This window comes from Vicia villosa, linkage group LG6 (assembly GCF_029867415.1).
Source record: "Vicia villosa cultivar HV-30 ecotype Madison, WI linkage group LG6, Vvil1.0, whole genome shotgun sequence".
In the NCBI taxonomy this organism is placed as follows: Eukaryota; Viridiplantae; Streptophyta; class Magnoliopsida; order Fabales; family Fabaceae; genus Vicia; species Vicia villosa.
This window is the reverse complement of record NC_081185.1, coordinates 646394-672301: the sequence shown is the minus strand read 5'-3', so window position 1 is coordinate 672301 and position 25908 is coordinate 646394. Positions and strand designations below refer to the sequence as shown.

Here is a 25908-nt window from a genome sequence, read left to right as displayed (position 1 = left end):
GCGGAATGGGAAACAACGTCAATACAGCCAAATGGAAATATAATCCAACACCAAATAAAATAGAGTAATCTCTTAAAACTCTAAAACTATCATTCCCCAGTGTTACAAGATCAGAGCATGACCGACACGACCCAAAACAACGGATAAACTCTACGAGTCATCCTCACCGAGCACTAATGTCGCTACTTCTCAAATCTGAAAAATGTCAACAAGTAAGGGTGAGTCTCATTCTCAATTAATCAATGTTATGCATTCATAAGCAACAAAACATCATAATATATCATTCACCCAATTTGCCATATATTCAGATATTCAATGATCATTCATCAATCACAACAAATACAACAAATACAACAATTACAACAAATACGACACCAAACATAACACTGAAATTCAATGCAATCATGTTATGGCAAGGATGCATGTGATCAACTGACACTATGCTTGTGGTACCAATAAACCGTGGAATCAATCCACCTAACCGATCTACGCCTCATCGAGATACGGCCCACCGACACAATTTCCACACAATGGGAAATATGTCCACCAACGATCCAAACATCACCGGGATCCATCATCAAATGCATATGAATGAATGTACACATATACCATACTTAAAACACACCGATCCGATACACCGCATCGTCTCATCATAACTCACCATTTTCATCACCGAATAAGTATGTACACGCTGCACAATCATTCAATTATTCACATATATTTACATCAAATGTATCATTAAATCATCACCGTCATATTATCACAACAATCATGATAATAGTCACAACAAATCTATCACCACATCAACACATTGTCACATTCAAAAACATATGCACACAATGTTACATTCAATCATACATGTCCACATATAACATATAATCATCACATTAATAATAATAACGGTTCATTCCATCATCCCACGAAAACATTGTCATGTTTACACAATTCCACATACACACAATGTATATCACCGAAGCAATTAAATAATCTTTTAAAAATAATTCGGGTCACCGCCCATCTCACCAATTCATCATCTAAAATATTTAATTTGCTTCACAACGTCCCAAACGGCACCAAGAAAGGATACACGGATCAAAAGATACGTTATTTTAAAGTTTTAGAAAAATTCAACACAACAAAGTTTGCTCAGCGAAGCCCGACAGAAACGAATCCTTCAGACCTCCACTCAGCGAACCTCTAGTGACGCCCAACAGAAGCAAACTACGTTGGGACCTCCGCTCAGCGGACCTGCAATTTCACCAATTCTCAGGTCTGCGACAGACCTGCGATTTCATACCCTTTTCACCCAAAAACAATTCCAGACATCATATACAAGCATACAAACATCGGATTTCTCACCACACATCATTATACATCAAAACAAACATCAATAACCAACAATCTATACAAATTCATCAATTATCCCAAATCATAACATACTTAACAATATCAAATCCCAATATACCCAATCGAATCGAATTATACGTTAATCTGTCGCACGCTCGCGAAAATGAACAGAGTCGCCACCAATATATTTATCCCAAAGCGGGAAAGGAATATCAGAAAACCTAGAATAAGGATAGGAGAAGGTCTTGCGACCAGAGATAGGGTACGGGAGTCGGTTACGCAAGGGGAAGGTGCTAGCACCCCTCACGCCCATCGTACTCGATGGTATCCACCTATGTTTGTTTCTATCTAAAGGGTGTATGCTATAAATCTAAAGCTTAATACTAAGGGAATGCATGCAAATGAAAGAAAGTGAAACACGGGGAAAATAAGGTTTATAAATAATTGTGCTCGTTCAAGCCCCGCGACTTGATGCCTACGTATCCCTTTCGGGAATCAGAGCGCCGTAGTTCGGCTCTTTAGTTTTTTGTTTGTTTTTTGTGTTTTTTAGTGGACGAAGTTACATTCGCACTCCGCTGCTCGACCTCTGGAGTCTTAAGCTGGGAATGGAGCGGAAATAACGTGTACGATTAAAGAATGCCTCGGAGGCGAGATAGAGAAGAGAGTTTGAGCGTTTCGAGGGAATCCCTTAAGCAAGGGAAACTCGAGTTACTCTTTGGTTTGTGTTTTTTAGAAGTTGGGAATTTACGCCTGAATGGGACCCTTAAGCAAGGGAGCTCCAAGCACTCGAACATCCCTTAAGCAAGAGAAGTTACAAGCTTCCATTCCCTTTTTATTAGTCAAAGTATTTATTAGTCATTTTTTATGAGTTTTCTTGGTATTTTTTATGGGAGTTTATTCAAGTATTTGTTAGATGATTTAAAGTTGAAAAGGAAAAGAAACTAGCCTAAGTATGAAGGGAATTTCTACCTAATGTTATCATGGTTTCTACCTAAGGTTAGGAGTAAGAGAAACATGAAAATAAAGTCATAATTAGAAGTCAATAGGTAAGTAACATAATGGTGCAAAAATTGGTATACAAGCTCATAGTAACAAGTCAAAAATGTAGTACAAAATGAACCAACAATACTATTATTTTTTATATTGATTTTTATGGGAGAAATTGAATTGCAAGTCAAGTAAAAGACTAAAACAAAATAGCCTAAAACTACTATTTTTATTGATTATTTTTTATGTCAAAAAGTTTGTATCAAAGTCTAAAAGTGATAGGAAAAGTCAGCATTTTTATTACTAAAAAAGGGTGACAAAAAATCTAATTAAAATATAAAAGGACAATTAAAAGAAAATAAAGAAACAGGAGGTGTAATTCTGAATTACATGGTGTGATTAGAAACTAGGCGCAGGCCCAAAAGACAGGCCCAGGGGCGTTTTTCTTTACTAATTTTTTTATGTCAAAAAGGAGGTGTTGGGCCCAAGGGGTGTGCGATTAGCAAACAGGCCCAGAATGAATTGTTTTTGTTTATTCAGATTATTATCAGATTTTACTTGTCCTAATTAACCCTAATAACTTAGATTACGACTAATCAAGGTGTTAATCTCTATTAATAATCATAATTATGATTAAACAACCATTAACATAGAAAAGAGGGATTAGGTCAAATTACTTGTGACTATTGAGCTTCTGAAGAACGAAATCCCCCTCTCTTCTAGAACGGATTCGCGGCGACGGTGAAGGCACGGTGGAGAATCTTTCTTCTCCGATCAAACACACAGCGTCATCCGGCCACTCTACTTCATTCTCAATCTCCGATTAGGAGTTTCGATAGGTCCTCTCCTCTCTCGCGTCTCCCTCTCGATCTCTTCGCTTACGTCTCCGAATCAAATTGTTTGTAGCTTTCGTTTCAAATTCAGCGTCATGATTGTGTCTACCATGCGAGATTTGGAGCGAGCGTTGTTGTTTGCGCGTGAATGATGATTGTTACCGCGTTGTCGATCTTGCAGGTTGCGTGATGCTACATCTGATAAAAAGAACCGAACTGTGATTGAAGGTTGTTGTAGAACCTTGAGAGTGAGAATGATTCTTCTGGTTTGCGATTCTCGGTGAGAGTTGAGTTACAACTGATTTTTCTTTTTTCTGTTATGCAGTGAACAATTGATGAATGTATGGCCAAGAAGATGATTGAAAACCGATGGATTTTGTTCAAGGCTGCTGATGCTCTGTTTTTTTGTTATAGGTTGAAGATGAAGATAATGGAATATAGAATGTGGAGTGATGAAGGTAATGCTGTGCGAAGAGAAGGATGAATCGCTGCCAAGGATGTGAAGTGAAGATGATGAATGATGAAGGGAGTGGTTCAGAGATGAAGATGATGGAGAAGGTTAGAGAAAGAGATGAAGAATGGGAGAAGATGAATGAAGAAAATGGTGGAGAGGCTTGAATGAAGGTGGAAGGTTCTGTTATATAGAGGTTGGTTGTTCTTCTGATTTTCCTTCTGTTATTTTCTGATTTTCTGTTAGAATGTTAGTTGGTGGTTTGAATTCGGTTAGGTTGTTAGAAAACTGTTAGAGGTAGTTAGGGAAAGTTAGTTATAGGTTGTAACTGATTCAGTTAGTATGTTGAAAGTTTGTTATGAAAGGTAGTTATGGTAAGTTTGTACTAGGTTAGGAGAAGTTGGTTAAGTAGTTAAGGGACTTGTTGGATTCTTTTTCTCTGTAAGTTTAGTAACTCAATAGTATGGTTATGATTTTTTGACAGGGCTGCCTTGGTTAACTCTTTTTTCTCTTTTTCTTGTGATGCTGAACAGATGCAAGGCTGTGGCTTAAACTGAACTTGCATAATGATGATGTTGATAAATGTTGCAGGTTTTGGCTTGGTTAATTTTCTGTTTTGTTTGCACAGGACTGGCTGGTTTAGAGATGCAATTAAATGGTTATTGAAAGGATAGATAATGGTGAGAATATGTATGGAATTGTTTTGGTTTATGTTAGGTTTTGTTGGATGTTAACCGAATCGGTTTTATGTATTATGCAGGGTATTGGCATTGGGAGATGGCGCGATAGAGATCATGGCAGAGCAATAAGCTTGGAAAGTTTAATATTTAGAGATGGATGATTAGGCTTAGAATTTATGTGTAATTCTTTGTAAATAGTGTGACAAAGATGTAATTTTGGAGAGAGGTTTGAAATACATAATGATGGGATTGGATTCTGTAATAAACATGGTTTTCTCCCTTGTAAATTATAAAGAATCTTGAATGATAATCATCATATTAAGATCAAGTTAAATGGTGTATGATTTTGAACTTGAAACTTGCACTTGACATAGATGAATAATGGGGTAGGCCTTTGTAGCCTGGACTTGTAAATAATATGGATTTTTTGTGATGGATTTTGAACGGAACTTAAACGGGTGACATCGTGACATCTTTCTCATGGGTGAAACAAGAATAACACTTGAATGAAGTTACCAAAATCTTGATCCATATTCTTTTGAAATATAATTTGGCCGTTTCTTGACTTTTGTAAGAGGAGGTTTCCAAACCAATGAATAAACTATATTTGTATCTTGAAGAAACCTTGATCCCCGTGCCGCATTATTGATTAATGGATGCATGAGTTGTATTAGATGACCTAAAATGCAAATGATGGGACGATAATGCAGATGAAATGGAAAAACATAAACCAATTAGAAATGGAATTTAGATGGGCAAATTTTGGGGTGCAACATAATCCATCCTATTACCCATAATCACATAATAGAAATTAACCGGAAGAATCCCCCCTTACCTTAGCCAAGAATCTGGACTTTTCTCCTTCTTCTCCATCAAACCCGTATGCCTCTTTTCATCACTTTCAGCAAGAATCTCCAATCTTCAAACCCGCTTATCTCCCTCACCGAGAACTTCCCTGACACGAATTAATATATCAAATCGAAGGAAATTTCGTGTAGAATCCGAATCTTCAAGAATTACCTGATTTGGAGCTACGAGTAGAGAGTTATGACCCATTTTGTGAGGGCTGCATCATGAATACGAAAATCCCTTTTCTCCATGAATTCTCCTTCTCTCCCTCTTAGGTTTTCCTTCTCTATTCCTCAATTTTCTCTTATTTACTTGTTTTATTAAAACATGGCATAATTTAGTAATGGGCTCAACATTTAACACCCCCTCATTAATAAATACCTCACTTGGCCCAAAGACCCATACTCCATAATTCTTCCAATTAGTTCAACGAAAATACCAAATAAATTCCAAATAATAATTTAATTTCCGATTAAATTAAAATTAGAAAATACGGGGTGTTACAACTCTCCCCTACTAAAAGAGTTTTCGTCCTCGAAAACATACTTCAAGTGAAAAGTCTCGGATAGGAGTCCTTCATCTGACTCTTTAGTTCCCATGTAACATTTCCATCAGTTGATCCTCAAAAATCCATCTGACATAACCAATAGGAAGCACATCTCACGCATTCAATCTCAGCTCTTACGTCGCATTTGACCACCCAAAGGTGTACTACTCGTTATACTTCCAAAAGGTTAACAACAATAGAACGTTGAGGTACAACCCATACAATACGCCCAATAACTGAATAATATAATTACACAACTCGTGGTATAATCACACCTGACCAACACTGCAGCAATGCATTCCATATTCGAACGTACTAACCTGAAACCCACTTTCCCATTTGCGCGATAAAGTAATACTTACACTTTTCACCAACTGCTTCCTTCAAGAAAACTCAATAATAGTATTTTTCATACCATTGAATTCAAATTATTTGATTCCTCTTAAGTCACACCATCAACTATCCAACACTTTACATTCTGCTTCCGCTACACTACTCCGATTACTCATTACAATCATCTACACCAATTAGATTTCTTAGTTTTGCCCAATTCCAACTCTCTTTACTCATTCGTTTAAAATCCTCCTTTACCATACATGGTACTAATTTACCACTTAGCAATACTTATACTCATTCAACAGCAAATTTCTGAGTTACTACATCTATTAAGACATTTTAATCATCAGAACGAGTACACATGAGTAGTTATAATCACACTCATCAACCTCCATATACCATTGCTTACAAAATAGCTCAAACTGAGTCCCGTCATTCTCTAAGAATTAAATCAACTTCATCCTTCATAGAGTATAATTCCCCATTATATCTGGAAATCTACAATAACTCCTTAACAACAACACAAAATTATTATAGCATCATATAGTATCAACTCATCGTCTTAACTTCGCCGAATGCATACTCGTCAACCACGTACAATTATAATAACATGTTCATCATCTCGGAAATTATTCAAAAGAGTTCTAATTCTTCGACACGACATCCTTACATCCACTGGATTCTAAATCCAACATATAAATCAATACATATTTTCTATGTAAGCTCCTAACATATTAATCCCTCACTTCCCACGAGTAGTACTCATGACACTACTCCACATAAAACTTTCGCTACGCGACTCTGATTACCCATCTTAGGTCATCATCCAATATATTGCACTTTTTCATATTCACTTCTTCATAAGTTCACACAACATAGTGAGTGCTTATTCTCACGGTTTAATATCCATCACATCTTATACCATTAAGGCAACAAACAAGCTCATCCCATCTATATGATTCCGTCTACTATCAACAAGAGATTAAGGGTGATCAAGTCCTCAATTTGTCAATAGGTAGCCGACAACCATATGTAAGCATAAACCGTCGTTACTACATAATAGTGTCCTTTCCGAGTCAGCACTCAAACTCATTAACATCGTCATAGTTCAATAATTTACTTTGAGTCTTTACAACTCGCACATTTTCCTCTTATTGGATCTTGTCGGTGAGACACCAACATCCCAACATTTCACATAATCCGCTTCATAGTCACTTAGCATCACACACTTGTTAAGTACTTCCAAACTTCATAGTCACTAACATACTCGTACATTACTATTCATCCCGTTCCAAATCAAAATCCTCATCTTAGCAAAAGACTGCGACAACATTCATAACTCGTGGTTTTACTCTAAATCTCATGGCATCCTTCACGTCTAAGTATCATTCCACTCAGAGTCTCAACAAAGTCTTCCTCACATCAATAGGTGTCAGAAATCCTCTACAATTCTTCTTTTATACATGTCGTTACTTTGACATCACAATTACGACTTCAACTGTTCTAAAGTTTATTTCACCTTTCCTATTAATTCACTCCTCACTAAAATCCATCAGAACTCAAATCATCTTTATTACCGAACATCTCATCAACTTATTCATCAACAACATGTTCTACTTAATTTCGTTTCAAACAATCACGGTAGTAGGCATTCCTATTCAACAAGTTTCTCGCTTCCTTAACCGAATTCAAAATCTCTCTTCATAGGATCACCTCTACTGTATTTATAACTCTTCCATAAGGTAGAACATAATTTTACCTCTTCGTAGGCTCAAACGGTACATTAATCCGACACTCGGAACTCAAGATATGAATTTTCCAATCATTATCCGAAATGCAACATCGACACCATGCAGCGACACTCTATACGGTATTCACAAAACTCTTCAAATGGTATATTCAATTTTTAAAATTACTTCTCAACAACCTTCTAATTATTCCTTCAATCCGTCCAACGCTGACACTGACATCCCGTGCGGTACTAATAAGTCTAGTTCTAAGAACAAGAGTAACCATAACTTCACCTCTTTCCAACGTCTCCCTGTCGTAATTAATTATGTTACAGCTGCTGCAACCATTTTGATAACAAAGTTCATCTCATTATCTTTCCGACGCTTCAAACGGAACTCAAATCGGATGTCCAGAACTCTAGTTATGAATTTTCGAAGTTCTGCAGCTATTAAGCAATTTTCCTGCGTTTTGCTTACGAAAATCTCACTCCAAAACTCATTCTCTTCAACTCGATCACATTCCAAACAGCCCCTTATCATATCTCTTCACTTCCAAACATTCTTATAACTTGAGCAACACATCCCATCGCCGAAGTGCGATTTCTGAAACATTACGGCATCAATCCTCTTTGTAAACTTGTAGCTGAACCTCTTCCGAGACGTAAGGCTACTCAACTGACAACTTCGCAGCACACCAGCAGAGCTGATACATTGCAACTTTCTAATTTTCCTCTCCTACAAATAATCATCAATTGCATATAATCATCCTCCTTCAAGATGCTCCAACTTAATTACCAGCCAAGTCTTAATTCCAAGTCACCTTCAATTCAGAAAACAACAACTCCAACAACGCTTACACTGTTGCCAACAACAGCCTACTAAATCAACAAACAAGTACCGACAGTGATTCACTCACATGTCGCGTACCAAGGGATAATACGCCGACAGTATTCAACAGTCGCGCAACTCAACTAACTCGATAATTGGCCGGACGGACCGACCTGCTCTGATACCACTATTGTCACACCCTTCTAAACCCCGCGGAAATTTTAATAAATAATCAGAGTAAAAATATAAATACAAGGGTGCCACAAATATTTAAAAACAAATAAACCAATTATGGTCGAAGTCATGCTTCATTAGGAAACGATTTACCAAAACATAATCATATTTATCACAGCGGAATGGGAAACAACGTCAATACAACCAAATGAAAATATAATCCAACACCAAATAAAATAGAGTAATCTCTTAAAACTCTAAAACTATCGTTCCCCAGTGTTACAAGATCAGAGCATGACCGACACGACCCAAAACAACGGATAAACTCTACGAGTCATCCTCACCGAGCACTAATGCCGCTACTTCTCAAATCTGAAAAATGTCAACAAGTAAGGGTGAGTCTCATTCTCAATTAATCAATGTTATGCATTCATAAGCAACAAAACATCATAATATATCATTCACCCAATTTGTCATATATTCAGATATTCAATGATCATTCATCAATCACAACAAATACAACAAATACAACAATTACAACAAATACGACACCAAACATAACACTGAAATTCAATTCAATCATGTTATGGCAAGGATGCATGTGACCAACTGACACTATGCATGTGGTACCAATAAACCGTGGAATCAATCCACCTAACCGATCTACGCCTCATCGAGATACGGCCCACCGACACAATTTCCACACAATGGGAAATATGTCCACCAACGATCCAAACATCACCGGGATCCATCATCAAATGCATATGAATGAATGTACACATATACCATACTTAAAACACACCGATCCGATGCACCGCATCGTCTCATCATAACTCACCATTTTCATCACCGAATAAGTATGTACACGCTGCACAATCATTCAATTATTCACATATATTTACATCAAATGTATCATTAAATCATCACCGTCATATTATCACAACAATCATGATAATAGTCACAACAAATCTATCACCACATCAACACATTGTCACATTCAAAAACATATGCACACAATGTTACATTCAATCATACATGTCCACATATAACATATAATCATCACATTAATAATAATAACGGTTCATTCCATCATCCCACGAAAACATTGTCATGTTTACACAATTCCACATACACACAATGTATATCACCGAAGCAATTAAATAATCTTTTAAAAATAATTCGGGTCACCGCCCATCTCACCAATTCATCATATAAAATATTTAATTTGCTTCACAACGTCCCAAACGGCACCAAGAAAGGATACACGGATCAAAAGATACGTTATTTTAAAGTTTTAGAAAACTTCAACACAGCAAAGTTCGCTCAGCGAAGCCCGACAGAAACGAATCCTTCAGACCTCCGCTCAGCGAACCTCTAGTGACGCCCAACAGAAGCAAACTACGTTGGGACCTCCGCTCAGCGGACCTGCGATTTCACCAATTCTCAAGTCTGCGACAGACCTGCGATTTCATACCCTTTTCACCCAAAAACAATTCCAGACATCATATACAAGCATACAGACATCGGATTTCTCACCACACATCATTATACATCAAAACAAACATCAATAACCAACAATCTATACAAATTCATCAATTATCCCAAATCATAACATACTTAACAATATCAAATCCCAATATACCCAATCGAATCGAATTATACGTTAATCCATCCTATTATCCATAATCACATAATAGAAATTAACCGGAAGAGTCCCCCCTTACCTTAGCCAAGAATCTGTACTTTTCTCCTTCTTCTCCATCAAACCCGTATGCCTCTTTTCATCACTTTCAGCAAGAATCTCCAATCTTCAAACCCGCTTATCTCCCTCACCGAGAACTTCCCTGACACGAATTAATATATCAAATCGAAGGAAATTTCGTGTAGAATCCGAATCTTCAAGAATTACTTGATTTGGAGCTACGAGCAGAGAGTTATGACCCATTTTGTGAGGGCTGCGCCATGGATACGAAAATCCCTTTTCTCCATGAATTCTCCTTCTCTCCCTCTTCGGTTTTCCTTCTCTATTCCTCAATTTTCTCTTATTTACTTGTTTTATTAAAACATGGCATAATTTAGTAATGGGCTCAACATTTAACACCCCCTCATTACTAAATACCTCGCATGGCCCAAAGACCCATACTCCATAATTCTTCCAATTAGTTCAACGAAAATACCAAATAAATTCCAAATAATAATTTAATTTCCGATTAAATTAAAATTAGAAAATATGGGGTGTTACAGTGTTGCTGCATGTATGAGATAATAATTTGATCGAGGAGAATTATGGTATGCTTGAGTTGCACTGAGTTTATGTTGCGTTGTGCATATGTTGATTGTTGTTAGTGATGTTGCTTAATTGAATGTATGCATACTAGTTATGGTGATGTTCCGGGTGGCATGCACGGTCAGAAGAGATGTCGATGTGCATGTGTTTGTTTGCATGTTAATGTTGAATGTCATGCATCATGGTGTCTGAACTTCGATTATTTTTGGTGAGCTCGAATCCTATGGTGGGGATCAGATGCGAGTAGCTAATTTCAGTGAGGGATTAGTGAAGTGTTGTTATATGGTGATTAGCGGTGGTTTTTGGTGTGTTATGGTTTCAAGAGGGATTCAAATCCTATGGTGGGGGTCGAGGAGCGAGAAAGACATAGGTTATTCATAAATGTTGAGTTTGTACCACAAACATGTGTATCGAGTTACATAGTTGAGTTACATTGCATAAATAAATTGTGTTGATCTAGTGGGTCCAGTGGATCGGATATTGGTAGGGAAAACTAAAAAAGGTAATATTAGATAGACATCCAATCAAAATCTTTAAAATTAGTCATATTAGAATTTTAAAATAGAATTTTAAAATTAAAAGCGCGATTAGGCGGATACAAGTCTCTCATTGGTTGACACTGTAAAAATATTTTACACCACCAGTGTATATTGTTTTTTTTCATGTATCTATTAGAAGACAATTTTGAAAACTGTGTTGCCTCGTATATTTTTGATTACATGGTTTGAAATTATGGGCTCAATTATGGTAGTTAAAGTTCTGATTTGAATTGCGAAGTTCTTTTTACATCTTCAAATTATTCACGGCTTAAGGAATCGGTAGGATCAAGGGGTTGATTACTACACACGAAGGCTTGGAAAAGAATTGGTGATATTGGAAGCGTTAATCGAGTAAAGAATGAACATGATGGTTCGGGATTTGGTCATATACAAGTCAAGATCGAGATCGAAGATTTTATTTATTATTTTTCTTCAACGTTCTCATGGACTAGTGATTGTATATATTGTTAAGATATTTGTCAAAATAAATGGAAGTAGACTCATGCGAGGACAACAAAGTCGAGCCAATATATGTCCCAGTGTCATCTCTCTATCTCTTACTCTTGAATTTGTATTCCGTAGAACATGCATGCTTAGGTTTATATTTCAGTAATAGAAATTTAATTGATAAACTTAGGTTTTGTTGGAATTGGAAACTTATTAAGGGATTTAGTGGTGATTAAAATATGAGCAATATGCTGCTTTTAGAATTCTCCTTGTTGGTTGATTGTGTAATCACATCTCGTGACTTATTCAATTGATTCAATTGCATACGTTGTGTTTCTTCGTCTAAACATTGCAATATTTGTAAAGTGATTTGACTTGCTACTGAATAATTGCCAATTGAGTATAATTTCACATTTTCGCTCTACAAACTTCTGCGTGCAAACTCTAAAAAACTTCCGATTATTCTTATTTGAAGAATCAGTTGATTTGATATTTTAAAAGTCTATTCACTCCCTTCTAGACTATTTTCTATTTCCATATTCACACCCAACACTTGTTAGGCTTAAAAAGAATCATTGATCAACATTCTAATTTATTGAATAATGATGGATCTTAATGGTACAATGCTAAATAACGAAAGTGAATATAGTACTACTCAAATGCGAGAGAGATACAAATACATAAATATTTAAATAACGAGAAAATTACAAATACGTGAATACTCAATAACACATACACACAAATTGACAATAGCATGACAACAAAGAAAACGATACCATATGATAACGTGATTGCAATTTCAGTTTCCCCGTTATTTATGTTTGACAAATTTGGAGATATTATTGTTGATCAATTTGATTTGAGAGTTTATTTGGAATTTGAAAAAAAATTAAATCTGGTGAATTTTCTTAGCGCACTATAGATGAGCGTACAATATGTTAATTGAGCTCTAACGGCCCCTGCATCAAATCCTTAATACACATGAATATCGATAATATCTTGATAACCCCCCTTTTGACAAATATAAAAAAGAGAACATAAAAAAGAACACGCAAACAGTCAAATCCAACCTAAAAGCCAAAAATAAAAAAATGCCACACTAGCGAACTAAAGCACCACATAAATCGCATACGATAAAAACTACCGCAAGCAACACAATTTCAAAAAGTAATCAAGATAAAAGAGATATATTATATATAAATCATACAGAGATACCAAGAAAACATGGTTAAAAACTTGCCACAAGATACATAACCAAAATATATAATGTCAAACAACATCCAAGACAATATCAGATGGTATCAAAATAACAATAACTAACAAAATGTAAAGGTTATGTCATGCAATGCATATAAATCATGGTAAGTGATCCGCATGATTAGAAGTGGGAACAACAATTATAGGATCAGGAGTGAGAGCAACAACAAGAATATAAATGTTGAAAATAAAAGCGGAACTGTGAATGTATTTAATAACACCTTTCAAAGTATCGACTTCGACCATGACTCTCGCTTCAATTGCTTTCATTTCAGCTTTGATCTATTCTTTTATCTTCTCTCTGTCTTCTTTCACTTCCTTTTCCACAACTTCAATGTGGCCCATATGACCAAGAAAGCTCCGTAAATATCCTCTAATAGGACGTGTTTGAGAGGCTTTGCCTAGACTCAGATGACTTAAAATCCTTCAAGAGATCGTTAGTTAGATTATCTGGGGAGCAAGCGCAAGTGAAAGGCTACATAATGCTAAGGATAACCTTTAGGGCGTATGAGTATGCCAAGGAGATTAATGTCATGTATCTGGTTACTGACGCCTCCTCTTCTTACAATATGATTATAGGATATCCGACTTATAATCAGTTAGGCCTCGCCTTGTCCACTTTGTATTTACACATTTTAAAGAAAGTCTAAAACTATATAAAAATAAAATTATATACAAAAAACTTTTTACTAATATTTTTCCTCCAACTTCTACACAATTTATAAAAAAGAGAAAAACATACACATCAACAATGTAAAATAATTTTAAACTATCAATCAATCAACAACATATATTCCCGCCAAATCAACACTTATTTTAAAAAAAATGTTAATAACACGACAAATTAATAAATTTTTATTGGATGAGAGTCGATGCACTACCTTTAATTTACTATATATGTTCATCAAAAAAAAAACTTTTTGTCCTATTTCCTTTCCAAATACAGTTATTTAAATGAAACTAGTACTTAAATTTTACATTCCTTTCCTAAAAAACAAAAAAACCTAGTTCCCATCCACACTCAAGAAATTAAAACCAAAAATGTTAGTACACGCATACTATAGTTTTACAACGAGTCACACGCCGAGTTGTAATTAACAACCCAGCGGTTAATTAAATTAATTAATTAATTAATTAGTGGAGAGTTAAACAAAGAGGAGTGAAGATGAAGAATACCAGTAGCAGTAACTAACTACTCTTTCCAATTTTTTTCATTTCATTCTTTTCCATGTAAGAGATTCAAGAGAAGAAAAGCATCACATCACGTAACAATGGCGTCATCTTCTTCTTCCCGCGTCCTGTTATTGCTCATGCTGTTTCTCACTGCATCTGCCTCCGATGATGTGATGCGCGATGATGAAAGAGCTCCTAAGTCCGAATCCTGCAATAACCCCTTCCAATTGGTAACTACTTCAATTTTCATATTCCGATTACAATTCTAATTGATTTTTACCTAATTTGATGGATCTTGACTTTATTATAATTTTATCCGTTGTGTAGTACCGATGTCTCTGAAAAAAGACGTGTCAGGATTCGAAATTAACACGATATCTGAGATTACGTTTAATTTATTTATTTTTTCAAATATTTACCGGTGTGGACGTGTCAATGCCGTTGGTGTTGGTGTTGGTGTTGTGTTTCCGGTGTGTGTGTTTCATAGATAATTTTAATTTAATTTAATTGCAGGTTAAGGTGGAAAACTGGGCAGATGGTGAGAAAGGACTTACTCATAGTGGTATGACTGCGAGATTTGGTTCTTCGTTGCCGGAAAAGGCGGAAAATAGTGTTAGGACTTCGGCTGTTTTATCTAATCCTAGTGATTGTTGTTCTCCTTTAACTTCAAAGGTTCTTTTCTATTTTATTTTTTTGTTTTGTTTTGTTTTGTTTTGTTTTAGTTATCAATTTGGATAAGCTTAATAATGACTGTTCTGAGTGTGTTAATTGTTTCTTATTTTGCAGTTGTTTGACTCGGTTGCTCTGTGTATTCGTGGTGGTTGTGATTTTCAAGTTAAAGCTACATTTGCACAGTCTGGAGGTGCTACTGGTGTTTTGATTATTAATAATGAAGAGGGTTCGTTTCAATGCTTCTTATGTTATGTTTTATTCCTTTATTGTTTACTTCCTCTTTTTGTAAGTATTATAGGGAAAAAGTAAATAATGGTATAGAAAGTAACAACTTATTTGGTTCGCTTAATATGTGTAAAAAAGGGAGCGAGTAATTGTAGTATAATGGTGCGTTTGTTTTGGCGGTGACAGAGAAGCTAGAGTATTTGACTTCACAAAATCGTGTTAGAACTAAAATTGATATGTGATAATTATAGTTTTGACGCGTAACCAAACATTTGCTAACGTCATTTCCTTAACATAAGACTCTAGCATGTTCGTGTATATTAAAATCCAACGCATTGTCAATAGACGGGAAAGATGAAGTGGAAGTAGTAAGGCAAGCATAAATATAGTGAAATCTCATCTTGCTTTTGCACTAACAATTAAGAGACCTGCTATTGTGACACAAAACCAACATCATATGTCGGACACCGTTTAGAATACATCAAGAATAATTGCTGGCCTGATTTGAAGAGAGAGAAAAACTAATATAGAAATGGAAACTATATGACATACGGTGTCATATGTTGGAGTCTGAAGCCAAAGAAACACGTTTGGTCAAATAAATATTCTAAATGTTTTTGCATTATGATTGACTAATAGAAATGTTGCTTTCATGCAATTAATGAACTATTCACAGTTCTTTTATCTGCTATGTATAGTCAATAATTTTATGTCATAGTATTTTGTCTGACATCCAACTATTTACTTATTTTTCTCAGATCTTGCTGAGATGGTTTGCTCCAACAGCACTGAGGCGAATGTTACAATTCCTGTTGTGATGATAACAAAATCAGCAGGAGAAGCTCTCAATGCATCTTTAGTATATGGAAAGAGAGGTGTGTGCTTCAATTTTTAGAGCTTCTATTTCTACTATTATTACTATAATTGTCTTTGGCAAAGATTTAAGGATTGTATATCAGTTAAGCATTGTCATATGCATATTAGATGCAAATCTTTTTTGGCTCTAGTAAACATGCCTATGAGTCCTATGATGACACTTAAACTATTGCCACTTGTGCGCAGCAATATTATTTCTCCTTGGTTGTAGTAGTTGTAGAAGAGTTTATTCCCCCACCCATAGCTGGCTTAGGACTTATTAAAGAGAAAATTATAAATCTCTCTTCTCTTGAGGCAATGTGGTAATTGAGAATAAGATCTTTTGAGCCTTCAAATAAGAAAAACGAATCAAATAGAAGATAGCATAATAGATTAGTAAGACTTACAAAAACAAAGTAGAAAAACCATTGAGAAAGACTTTAATCTAGATGGTTGTCGAACTGGTTTTATTAAAACTTATGGTTTGTGATTGAAGCCAATGGTGCATATTAATCCTTGCTCAAAACCTACCAAATTGGATAAGGCCTTGGTGCACTACTGTTGTACAAAACGAGGTGCAGCAGGGAGCTTATGTCTCTATATTTGGTTTCACGTTTCAGGCATCTAGAATTAATTCTGGACGCCTAGAATTGATTTTGACGTGTTTGGTTCATCTCGAGCAGAATTGATTAAGCTTTCAAGAATTGATTCTACTTGAAGCTAGGATTTGTAGCTTTTAATCAAACGTGATTTTTACACTGGAATTTATTGTTCAACTCACTTTTGCAAGAATTTCTCCAAACATAAATTACTTAACCTTAAACTCACTTTTATCCAGAATCAAGTTTACATAATCAATTCACTCAAAATCAATTGCGTAGAGTTTTATATTAAGAGTTGGATTATAATTTGGATATATTGTGTTAAATTCACTTGTAACTTGAATTAATTACGGATAGCAAAAATAAAGCATCATGGTATCATGGATTGAAATTTCAAACTGATCTAGCACAAGAGAAAAATAGGTAATTTACATCACCATGTGGTTTTAAAGCATTGACTGGAAATTCCACCACGTCTCCCTCTCATGCAAACTCATAACTGGACCTTAGCATTTTCATGTATCCTTTGAACAAGCGAGATGAGAAAATTTTGGTCAGCTTTATCGATAAAATGCATATTTATCTTAGATGTCAGGTTTATTTTCCACATGGTCTACATATGGTTAATTTGGCATTGTATATTGCAGTGGAAGTTTTGTTATATGCACCTCCTCGACCACTTGTAGACTTCTCAGTTGCATTTTTGTGGTTGGTGGCTGTTGGAACACTTGTATGTGCTTCACTATGGTCAGATCTAACTACTCCTAAGAAGTCCGGTGAACGCTATAATGAATTGTTTCCCAAGGTTTTTCCTTTTAACCCTTTGTCTGCCTTAAAGTTTATGATATGTACTTAAATGCCTGTTGATGATGCCTTGAGTAAGCACTTTTTGGAAGTGGGGACATGCTTTTGTTAATGCTGAGATGGAAAATGTATTAGACACACTGATGTTTGCACGTCTATTACCTACATTTCCTTTTATGATTATATTTGAATTTCTTTTGCACGTCTATTACCTACATTTCCTTTTATGATTATCTTTGAACTTCTTTCTTACAACCGCTTTTAATTTCATTTACTATTATAAATTGTACACTATAGTAAATGATCATGTATTCTTCCTACCATTTTGTTAACTAATACAAAATTATTGAAGTTTGTTTTTAACATAGTTTGCAGGTCTATTACCTACATTTCCTTTTATGATTATATTTGAATTTCTTTTGCACGTCTATTACCTACATTTCCTTTTATGATTATCTTTGAACTTCTTTCTTACAACCGCTTTTAATTTCATTTACTATTATAAATTGTACACTATAGTAAATGATCATGTATTCTTCCTACCATTTTGTTAACTAATACAAAATTATTGAAGTTTGTTTTTAACATAGTTTGCACGTCTATTACCTACATTTCCTTTTATGATTATATTTGAATTTCTTTTGCACGTCTATTACCTACATTTCCTTTTATGATTATCTTTGAACTTCTTTCTTACAACCGCTTTTAATTTCATTTACTATTATAAATTGTACACTATAGTAAATGATCATGTATTCTTCCTACCATTTTGTTAACTAATACAAAATTATTGAAGTTTGTTTTTAACATATCTTCAAATGCATAGCTTTTTACATATACGTCTTCTTAATCTTTTGCTAGGAATCTCGAAATGCTGGAGCAGCAAGAGGTGGTTATGATAAGGAAGTTCTTAAGATTAATTCAAAGGCTGCTGCGGTATTTGTCATAGCAGCATCTACCTTTCTTGTTCTGTTGTTCTTCTTCATGTCAGCATGGTTTATGTGGGTGCTCATTGTACTTTTCTGCATTTCTGGTGTTCAGGTAATGTAATTCATTCATTTCCATGGTTTTTATTCCCATTATTGCAAATTAACAAAAGGTCATATTTCATAGTAAGCATGAAGAGAGACGGTATTAGTTCCCTATCATGCATGATTCAAATTTCTGTATATAAACTGAATTTTTATTAGACTATTAGCAGTTCCAAGTATTTGACATTTACTAATCATATATACTAAATTAACCTTGTTGATTTCATACATAAGTTGCATGAAGGAAAGAATAGGAGAGGAAGAGAGTGGCAGTGTCTGTGTGAAAGACTTTAAGACCAAAGATATCAATATTATCACCCATCATTTTCATCAACATACACAATCAAAAGCTTTAATTTCCTCTTCAATTAATATAAGTTTGAATTCATTTTCAGGGGATGCACACTTGTATTACAAGCCTCACTTTAAGGTACGGCCAATCTCTCTCTGGACAGAAAAGGAAATCAGTGTTCTCTCTGCATGCCTAGCGTTCTATTAATTTTCTCAATCATTTATTTTTTCTTACCAATTCTGATGTGAACAGGAAATGGCAAAATTGTGGTCAGAAAACTGTGAATGTACCTCTATTTGGAGAGATTTCTGTTTTCTCGCTGTTAGTGTTTTTATTCTGTGTGGCATTCGCTGTCTTCTGGGCTGCTACTCGACATGAATCTTATTCGTGGATTGGCCAAGACATTCTTGTAAGTTTCATATTCTAGTACCTTCATGATAGGTCTTTCTGTTATCACCAGTGTCTAAATTGAACCTTACTTTGTTCAGACTTCAGACGCTTAGCAGACGAAAGTCAATTCCCTTTCTTAAATGTTGTTTGTGAATACTGTCTGTCATTTGATGTTGAGAGGAAGCTAGAAGCTTTGTATGATAAACTAGAGTAGAAGTTTGCAATGGTTTCTGTAGTAGATTTTCCTAGTACTCATAAATATGTGAACGTGTCCTATTACACTTCCACATAACCTAAGCTGAAATTACAAAAAGTGTATAAACACTAGCACTTACTGGTCTGCATATTTAGAAAAGTTTCACTACAGGAATTCATGGTTTAACAAATTTTATAGCTCATCTTTTAATTTTCTAATTGATTTAACAACTGGTTCCTCATCCACTGTTCTTTGAAGTTTTAACATTTTTAACCACCTGATTACATGAGCTGAGATTCATTAGTTTAATAAACTGGAAATCTTTTGACCATTATTTCCTTTTCCATACACATATTTATCAAGTTTATTATTGTCAAAATCATTAAATAATATCTGTGTATGAGTCTGCACACATGGGCCAAATACGACATTGGGATCTTGGTTGATTCCTGTTGAGCTTCCTGAAGTATTGCACTGGAAGTTGGTTTGCTATCTAGTATGTTTGAGAACGTTAACCTATGATTAACTGTGATTGATCCTTGACTGATAGCTGTTCACTTAATGTATTTTTTGTTCTTAACAGGGAATCTGTTTGATGATAACAGTCTTGCAGTTGGCTCAATTACCCAATATTAAGGTACCGAAATGGATTTTTCATATCTACAATTAATTAACCATTTTTCCCTTTCTTAATTTGTTCTGTATGTCATAAATTACAATTATTATCATTTTCTTATTCATCTAATTTAATAGGTTGCGACTGTACTCCTATCTTCTGCCTTTGCCTACGACATCTTTTGGGTGTTCATATCTCCGCTGATATTCCATGAAAGTGTCATGATTGCAGTAAGTGTTCACCTGTACAAGTAATACTTTAGCTCTTCACTTTTATTTACTTGATAAAAAGGAAATTTTGGTAGAAAGTGAGGAGAAACTAGAAAATGTAGTCAGAGGACAAAGTATCCTTTTAGCATAGTGTTATAATATAAGAAAATTGTATTGTCTTATATATTTGTCTCAATCGTATATGACGAGTCTTCTTTTACAGGTTGCTCGAGGTGACAAGGCTGGTGGTGAAGCAATTCCTATGCTTTTGAAATTTCCTCGTCTTTTTGATCCATGGGGTGGTTACGACATGATTGGATTTGGAGATATTATCTTTCCTGGTTTGCTTGTTTGCTTTTCTCAGAGGTACCAAATTTCCTATTTTCTAAATTTCAAATGTAATTGCAAGATTTACAGAGTTTTAGATTTACATATAGCTCAGTCGAAAAAGATGTACACATAGCTTTCAGTCAATAGTGTATATTTTTCCAATGATATTTTGTTGTGAAATCTGTTGAAAGTTGAAACAATTTTACTGGTGTGAGAATCAAACTGCTATGCATTTTTCCTCTAATATTGTATTTCATTGAAGAAGATTGATGCTCACTTCCACTTTGTATGAAAGAAGGTTTTGCATGGTCTGATATGATGCTTCGTTTTTGATTGTCTAGATTTGACAAAGATAATAAAAAGGGAGCATTAAATGGATATTTTCTTTGGATGATAGTTGGCTATGGCATTGGTAAGTTCTTTTGTTCTGTTTTAGTATTGATTAATTAATTTATAATTTTCTCCTTCATCAAAATTGCTGCTTATTTTTTACCTCATGTACATTAAGGCCAAGTATTTCTTGGCTTTATTCATGCATTGGCTGATTAGAGTTGGTAATAATATTTAAACTTGTGATATAGATTAGTATCATTATTCTCGAATATCATGAGTGTCCTTTTACATTTCAGGCCTCGTTTTCACATATTTGGGGCTATATCTGATGGACGGAAATGGACAACCTGCACTCCTCTACCTTGTTCCATGCACTCTAGGTAACTAATTTTTGGTCGAAATTATATCTGAAGTTGTTTGCGTTATCATTGTTTTCGCTCTCACGTCGGGTCATTATTTCATTTGATTAAATCAACAGGCGTCATTATCGTACTTGGACTTATACGAGGTGAGCTGAAGAGCCTTTGGGATTACGGCACAGACTCGTCCTTGTCCACCGAGCCTTCATATTCCGAAGTTTAAGTTGTTAACTATAGCACATTCTTTGAGAGTTGAAATTGAAATGATCACAGCTCAATGGTCCAAAATAAATGCAGTGGTTAGCACAAACACTGGGTGTACAGGCTCCATAACTATCGTTGTACTCCATCGTCGTAGTTCTCTTGTAAAAAGAACAAAAAACAGAAGAACTTTGACAACTCAAAACGAACGTTTTATTTATTATTTGTCAATTCGGCGTGCAACTAAAATTTGATCATTATTTATGCATGCACCTTACAAGTATAAAAGTGATACAATACACATTTAGTCTTGTTAGGTTTTTACTATACCCCTGAACTACCTAAATCAAATGCTATTTGTTAAAAAAGCTGTATGACTTTCTAAGTTGTTTTTTTTTTTTGCTAAACAAGTTGTTTGATTTATGATATTATCATCTTTGAGGTACTAATTTTTAGTTCCAGAGATATTGTATTAGTTGTTAGAATCGATGTTTTACAAAATTCAAATCGGTTAGCAACGACTTACTGTAATTTTGACAAATTTACCGTGATATCAAACATGTCCTGTAATTGCGGCAAATCCCCAAATACAAGATTTGCTCAACTGATCCATCAAGTCCAATCAATCATGAAATGTACTTTTATGAACAACATTTGCTCTGCATTACACAACATGAAACTGAAGTTGCACCAAAATACGTGGCTATAATTAGAGCTGTCAAATGGGCTGGCCCGGCCCAGCCCACTTCGGCCCGGTGGGCCAACATGTTTTAATGGGCTGGCCCGGCCCAGCCCAATTGCTAAATGGGCCACATAAAATGAGCCCGGCCCATTTTTCAAAGGCCCGTGCGGCCCGATGGGCCAGTCCGGTCCGTATTTCAATATTATAATTTTAATTTTATAAAAAGGATGTAATGGATAAATGCAATACAACATAAGTAAAAAGTCATCATAAACGTATATAAGTGATGTTTAAAATATTTATCCACAAATATATATATATATATATATATATATATATATATATGAATACCACAAAATCATCCATGTAAAAGTATAAAGTAACTTAATATTATCACCAATACTTATCTAATTTTTTCTACATCTCACAACCATTTCCTTGATCACATCATTTTGAAAATATATCTTGATACTCTTTAACTTTTCTTTATGACTTGAAAACACATTTATAAAATCATATCTTATCTCAATCTTTTTTCTCCAAAATTTACCAAAATCTTTTTTTTAATGGGCCAGCCCGAAGCCCGCTTGGCCCGGCCCATAAAAAACATAGGCCCGGTGGGCTGGCCCAAAAAGACAGGGTCGTCTTTTTTTAAGGTATTTTGTGGCCCGACCCGCGCTAAATTGTAGGGCTTTTGGGCCGGCCCAATGGGCCGAGCCCATTTTGACAGCTCTAGCTATAATGAGTAAGAGTTTGATCTGTCTATCTATATATTTTGATACAAATACACCTCTCCTTTTTTTGCCACCAAGATTATGCCAAGCCAAAAATACTCTCTCTTCACATGTCTTTGTTTGTAGTGAAAATTATATAAAATATTTTCTTAACAATATGGGGGTGGTTGGTCCACCACTGAACACTCACGGGTTCATTCCATCTACAAAGTCTTAATACTATATATTAATTATTGCACTTAGCATTGTCACATTGCTTCACATCTAAGATTATCTAACTAAAAATATTAAAACCAATCTAAAATTAACTTAAAAACTGATAATGAATTTTATTGGATCTCTAAATATTTTAAAACCGATTCAAACCGAACCCCACAACTGATATATACATACACTAGCAGCTAATTTTGTAGAAGTGTTTGATTCCAATATTCCACATGGATCCAATTGGTTTCTTCCTTCTTCTGACATCTCTGTTACTCAGTTACCCCTTTGTTCTCATTGCTCAAAATCCATCAAATACAACAACTATCAGTGTTGTAGGAGTTGTTTATTGTGATACTTGCTCAACTGGAACTTTCTCTAAACACAGTTACTTCTTGTCAGGTAACTACTAAGTACTTTCTTCATCTTTTGACATGTCTGGTATCTGATACGTGACACTGACAAAATAACTAAGACATGTAACTGTCGTCAATCACTTTTACTTTTTTATTCATTACTGATATCTACGTGCCAGTGTCTGATATCTATATCTATATATCAGGTGTTGAGGTTCATATAGAGTGCAGATTTAGAGCGAGCTCGCCACGAAGCAACGAGCAGATAAACTTTTCGGTGAACCGAACAACAGATAGAAATGGAGCATACAAGTTAGATATACCATCAGTTGATGGAGATAACTGTGAAAGTTCTATGGATGGTGGTAATTCAGAGATTGTAACTCTATGTGAAGCAAGTTTGATAGGAACATCATCATCTTCTTATTCTTGCAATGTTCCTTTCTTAAAGAGCACAAGAAATAGTGAGATATCAAAACAGGATAATAACCTATGTGTATACAGCCTAGGAAGCCTAAGTTACAAGCCACCTATAATCAATGCTCCTTTATGCTCAAATTAAGTCTGCGCTTTCCAGAGGTATTGTCTGTTTTAGATATTTTGAGAACTTTCATGAGTTCGTCTTACTTAAAAATACTATTGGAGCGAATGTGTATTTATAAATAACGTGTCGATCGTAATTTTAATTTTGAGAATGTGAGATTTTTTTAGTAAACCAGAGTAAAATTTGTCAAAATTCATTTTAGCACCTCCCATTATTTCTTTCCTTGGATGTCTTCCATTCAAGTTAGGGTTAGGAGGTTATTATCTTCATCTTTCTCAATATCCTTATCCCATACCACATTCACACCCCCTTTTATTTTAGGGGACCCCCTCACAATGTTCTACTAGGCCAAAACCACACATTCTCGTCTCTGATCTATCCTTTATTCATTTTCTTTTTATTTTTTAATTTTTTTTTATTTTTAATTTTGAGATAATTATTTAATATTTATATAGTGATACCCCTAGTTAGTTAATAGCTGTGTAAAATATACGTCCCATTTTATAAATTTTATTTATCATTTTTATTATGAAATGTAATAATGTAATTCATGTATTTATTTTATATATGATTGTTAATAAAACAATGCCCTTTTGTATGCTGATATGAATATGAACGACTACGATTTCATCTTTTATATGAAGAAGAAAACAAATAAATGTGCAAAAAATTTGATAAGTTTTTTTTTATAGAATTTTTTTGGATCACTTTTTTTTTTTCTTTTAAAATTTGTTTATAACTAAGAATATAAGTAGCAACATTTTGTACTAGTTTCGTCTTATATGACATCTCTCGTATTACACTAAAAAAAAAACTATTATAATCATTTTAATATAAAATAATATGTTAAAATTGAGGGAAAATTATGTTGACCTTAAATATGTTAAAGTAACATCGACATCATCTATTATTTTAAAATATGCATAAGTCTCTCCTAAAATTAAAAGATTGCAAAAAGTGTTACAAATATGAAGTAAGACTACGTTCGCTAATGTGGATCAACAAGTAGCTAGAGCCTCAAAGGAAACACATCAAATTCGAAATCTAATTAATGATCGGGAGCTTGATGAAGGAATACACTAGCAAAATATTCAGGCTCAGATTAATCTGAACACAACATTGAATATCAAAAATCAATTTTGGTCAGAGAAGGCTCGACTTAGAAGGTTTACAGGCGACAAAAACACAATGTATTTGCACAAACTAGCTAATATCTAGGGTATAAACAAGAAAATTTATTTGAGAATGGATGGGGATAGAGTTATTTTGTAAAACTGTCTGGTCGAGCAACATACCCTTAGTTACTTTACCTCAATCTTTGGCATAGATAACTAATGTAGTCAAAATAGTATAGTCCAAGATTCAATCCTAAAAGTGGTTTCCTTAGAGGATAACGAGGCTCTAGTAATATTCCAACTCTAGCAGATATTAGGGATAATGTGCTGGCCATGAATGGTGATGGGTCACTGGGTCCAGATGGTTTTGAGGGCCATTTCAACGAGACTTACTGAAACATTATGGGGTCGGGTGTTACTTTAGCGATGCGGTTCTTCTTTATTAATGGGAAAATTGAAGAACCTCATAACACAAACAAGATTATCTTAATTCCGAAGGTGAAGGGTGTAACGACCGTATATTTTAATTTTAATTTAATTTGGAAATTGAATTAATATTAGAATTATTTTTGAATTATGGAAAATGAAATTAGAAAATAAATGATTAAGGCATTGGGCCAGTGGATGATGTTAGCAAGAAAGGGGGTGTGAGTTAATAAAGCCTTTTAATAATTATAATATTATTTTTCATAA

At 34.7% G+C, this 25908-nt stretch overlaps 2 protein-coding genes across 2 annotated transcripts; both read left to right on the top strand.

Annotated features, from left to right (window-relative positions):
* The first annotated feature begins 14386 nt into the window (after positions 1-14386).
* Positions 14387-21909, top strand: LOC131608695 (signal peptide peptidase-like 2). The gene is made up of 14 exons (XM_058880208.1): positions 14387-14695; positions 14979-15137; positions 15252-15363; positions 16121-16237; positions 17467-17624; positions 18485-18664; positions 19050-19084; positions 19199-19355; positions 20116-20169; positions 20286-20378; positions 20581-20723; positions 21029-21099; positions 21317-21400; positions 21499-21909. The coding sequence occupies exons 1-14, from the start codon at positions 14564-14566 to the stop codon at positions 21600-21602; spliced, it is 1599 nt and encodes a 532-aa protein (XP_058736191.1). The 5' UTR covers positions 14387-14563; the 3' UTR covers positions 21603-21909.
* Positions 21910-23268: 1359 nt separating this feature from the next.
* Positions 23269-24741, top strand: LOC131611094 (pollen-specific protein-like At4g18596). The gene is made up of 2 exons (XM_058883215.1): positions 23269-23602; positions 23763-24741. The coding sequence occupies exons 1-2, from the start codon at positions 23434-23436 to the stop codon at positions 24116-24118; spliced, it is 525 nt and encodes a 174-aa protein (XP_058739198.1). The 5' UTR covers positions 23269-23433; the 3' UTR covers positions 24119-24741.
* The last annotated feature ends 1167 nt before the right edge of the window (positions 24742-25908 follow it).

What these genes read in the sequence shown, in the direction of transcription:
- LOC131608695 (XM_058880208.1), top strand. Translation starts at nt 14,564, where the DNA reads ATGGCGTCATCTTCTTCTTCCCGCGTCCTGTTATTGCTCATGCTGTTT. An exon ending in TTTAGTATATGGAAAGAGAG is followed by an intron (nt 16,238 to 17,466) that starts GTGTGTGCTTCA and finishes TGTATATTGCAG; the next exon opens with TGGAAGTTTTGTTATATGCA. An exon ending in CCTTGTTCCATGCACTCTAG is followed by an intron (nt 21,401 to 21,498) that starts GTAACTAATTTT and finishes TTAAATCAACAG; the next exon opens with GCGTCATTATCGTACTTGGA.
- LOC131611094 (XM_058883215.1), top strand. Translation starts at nt 23,434, where the DNA reads ATGGATCCAATTGGTTTCTTCCTTCTTCTGACATCTCTGTTACTCAGT. An exon ending in ACACAGTTACTTCTTGTCAG is followed by an intron (nt 23,603 to 23,762) that starts GTAACTACTAAG and finishes TCTATATATCAG; the next exon opens with GTGTTGAGGTTCATATAGAG.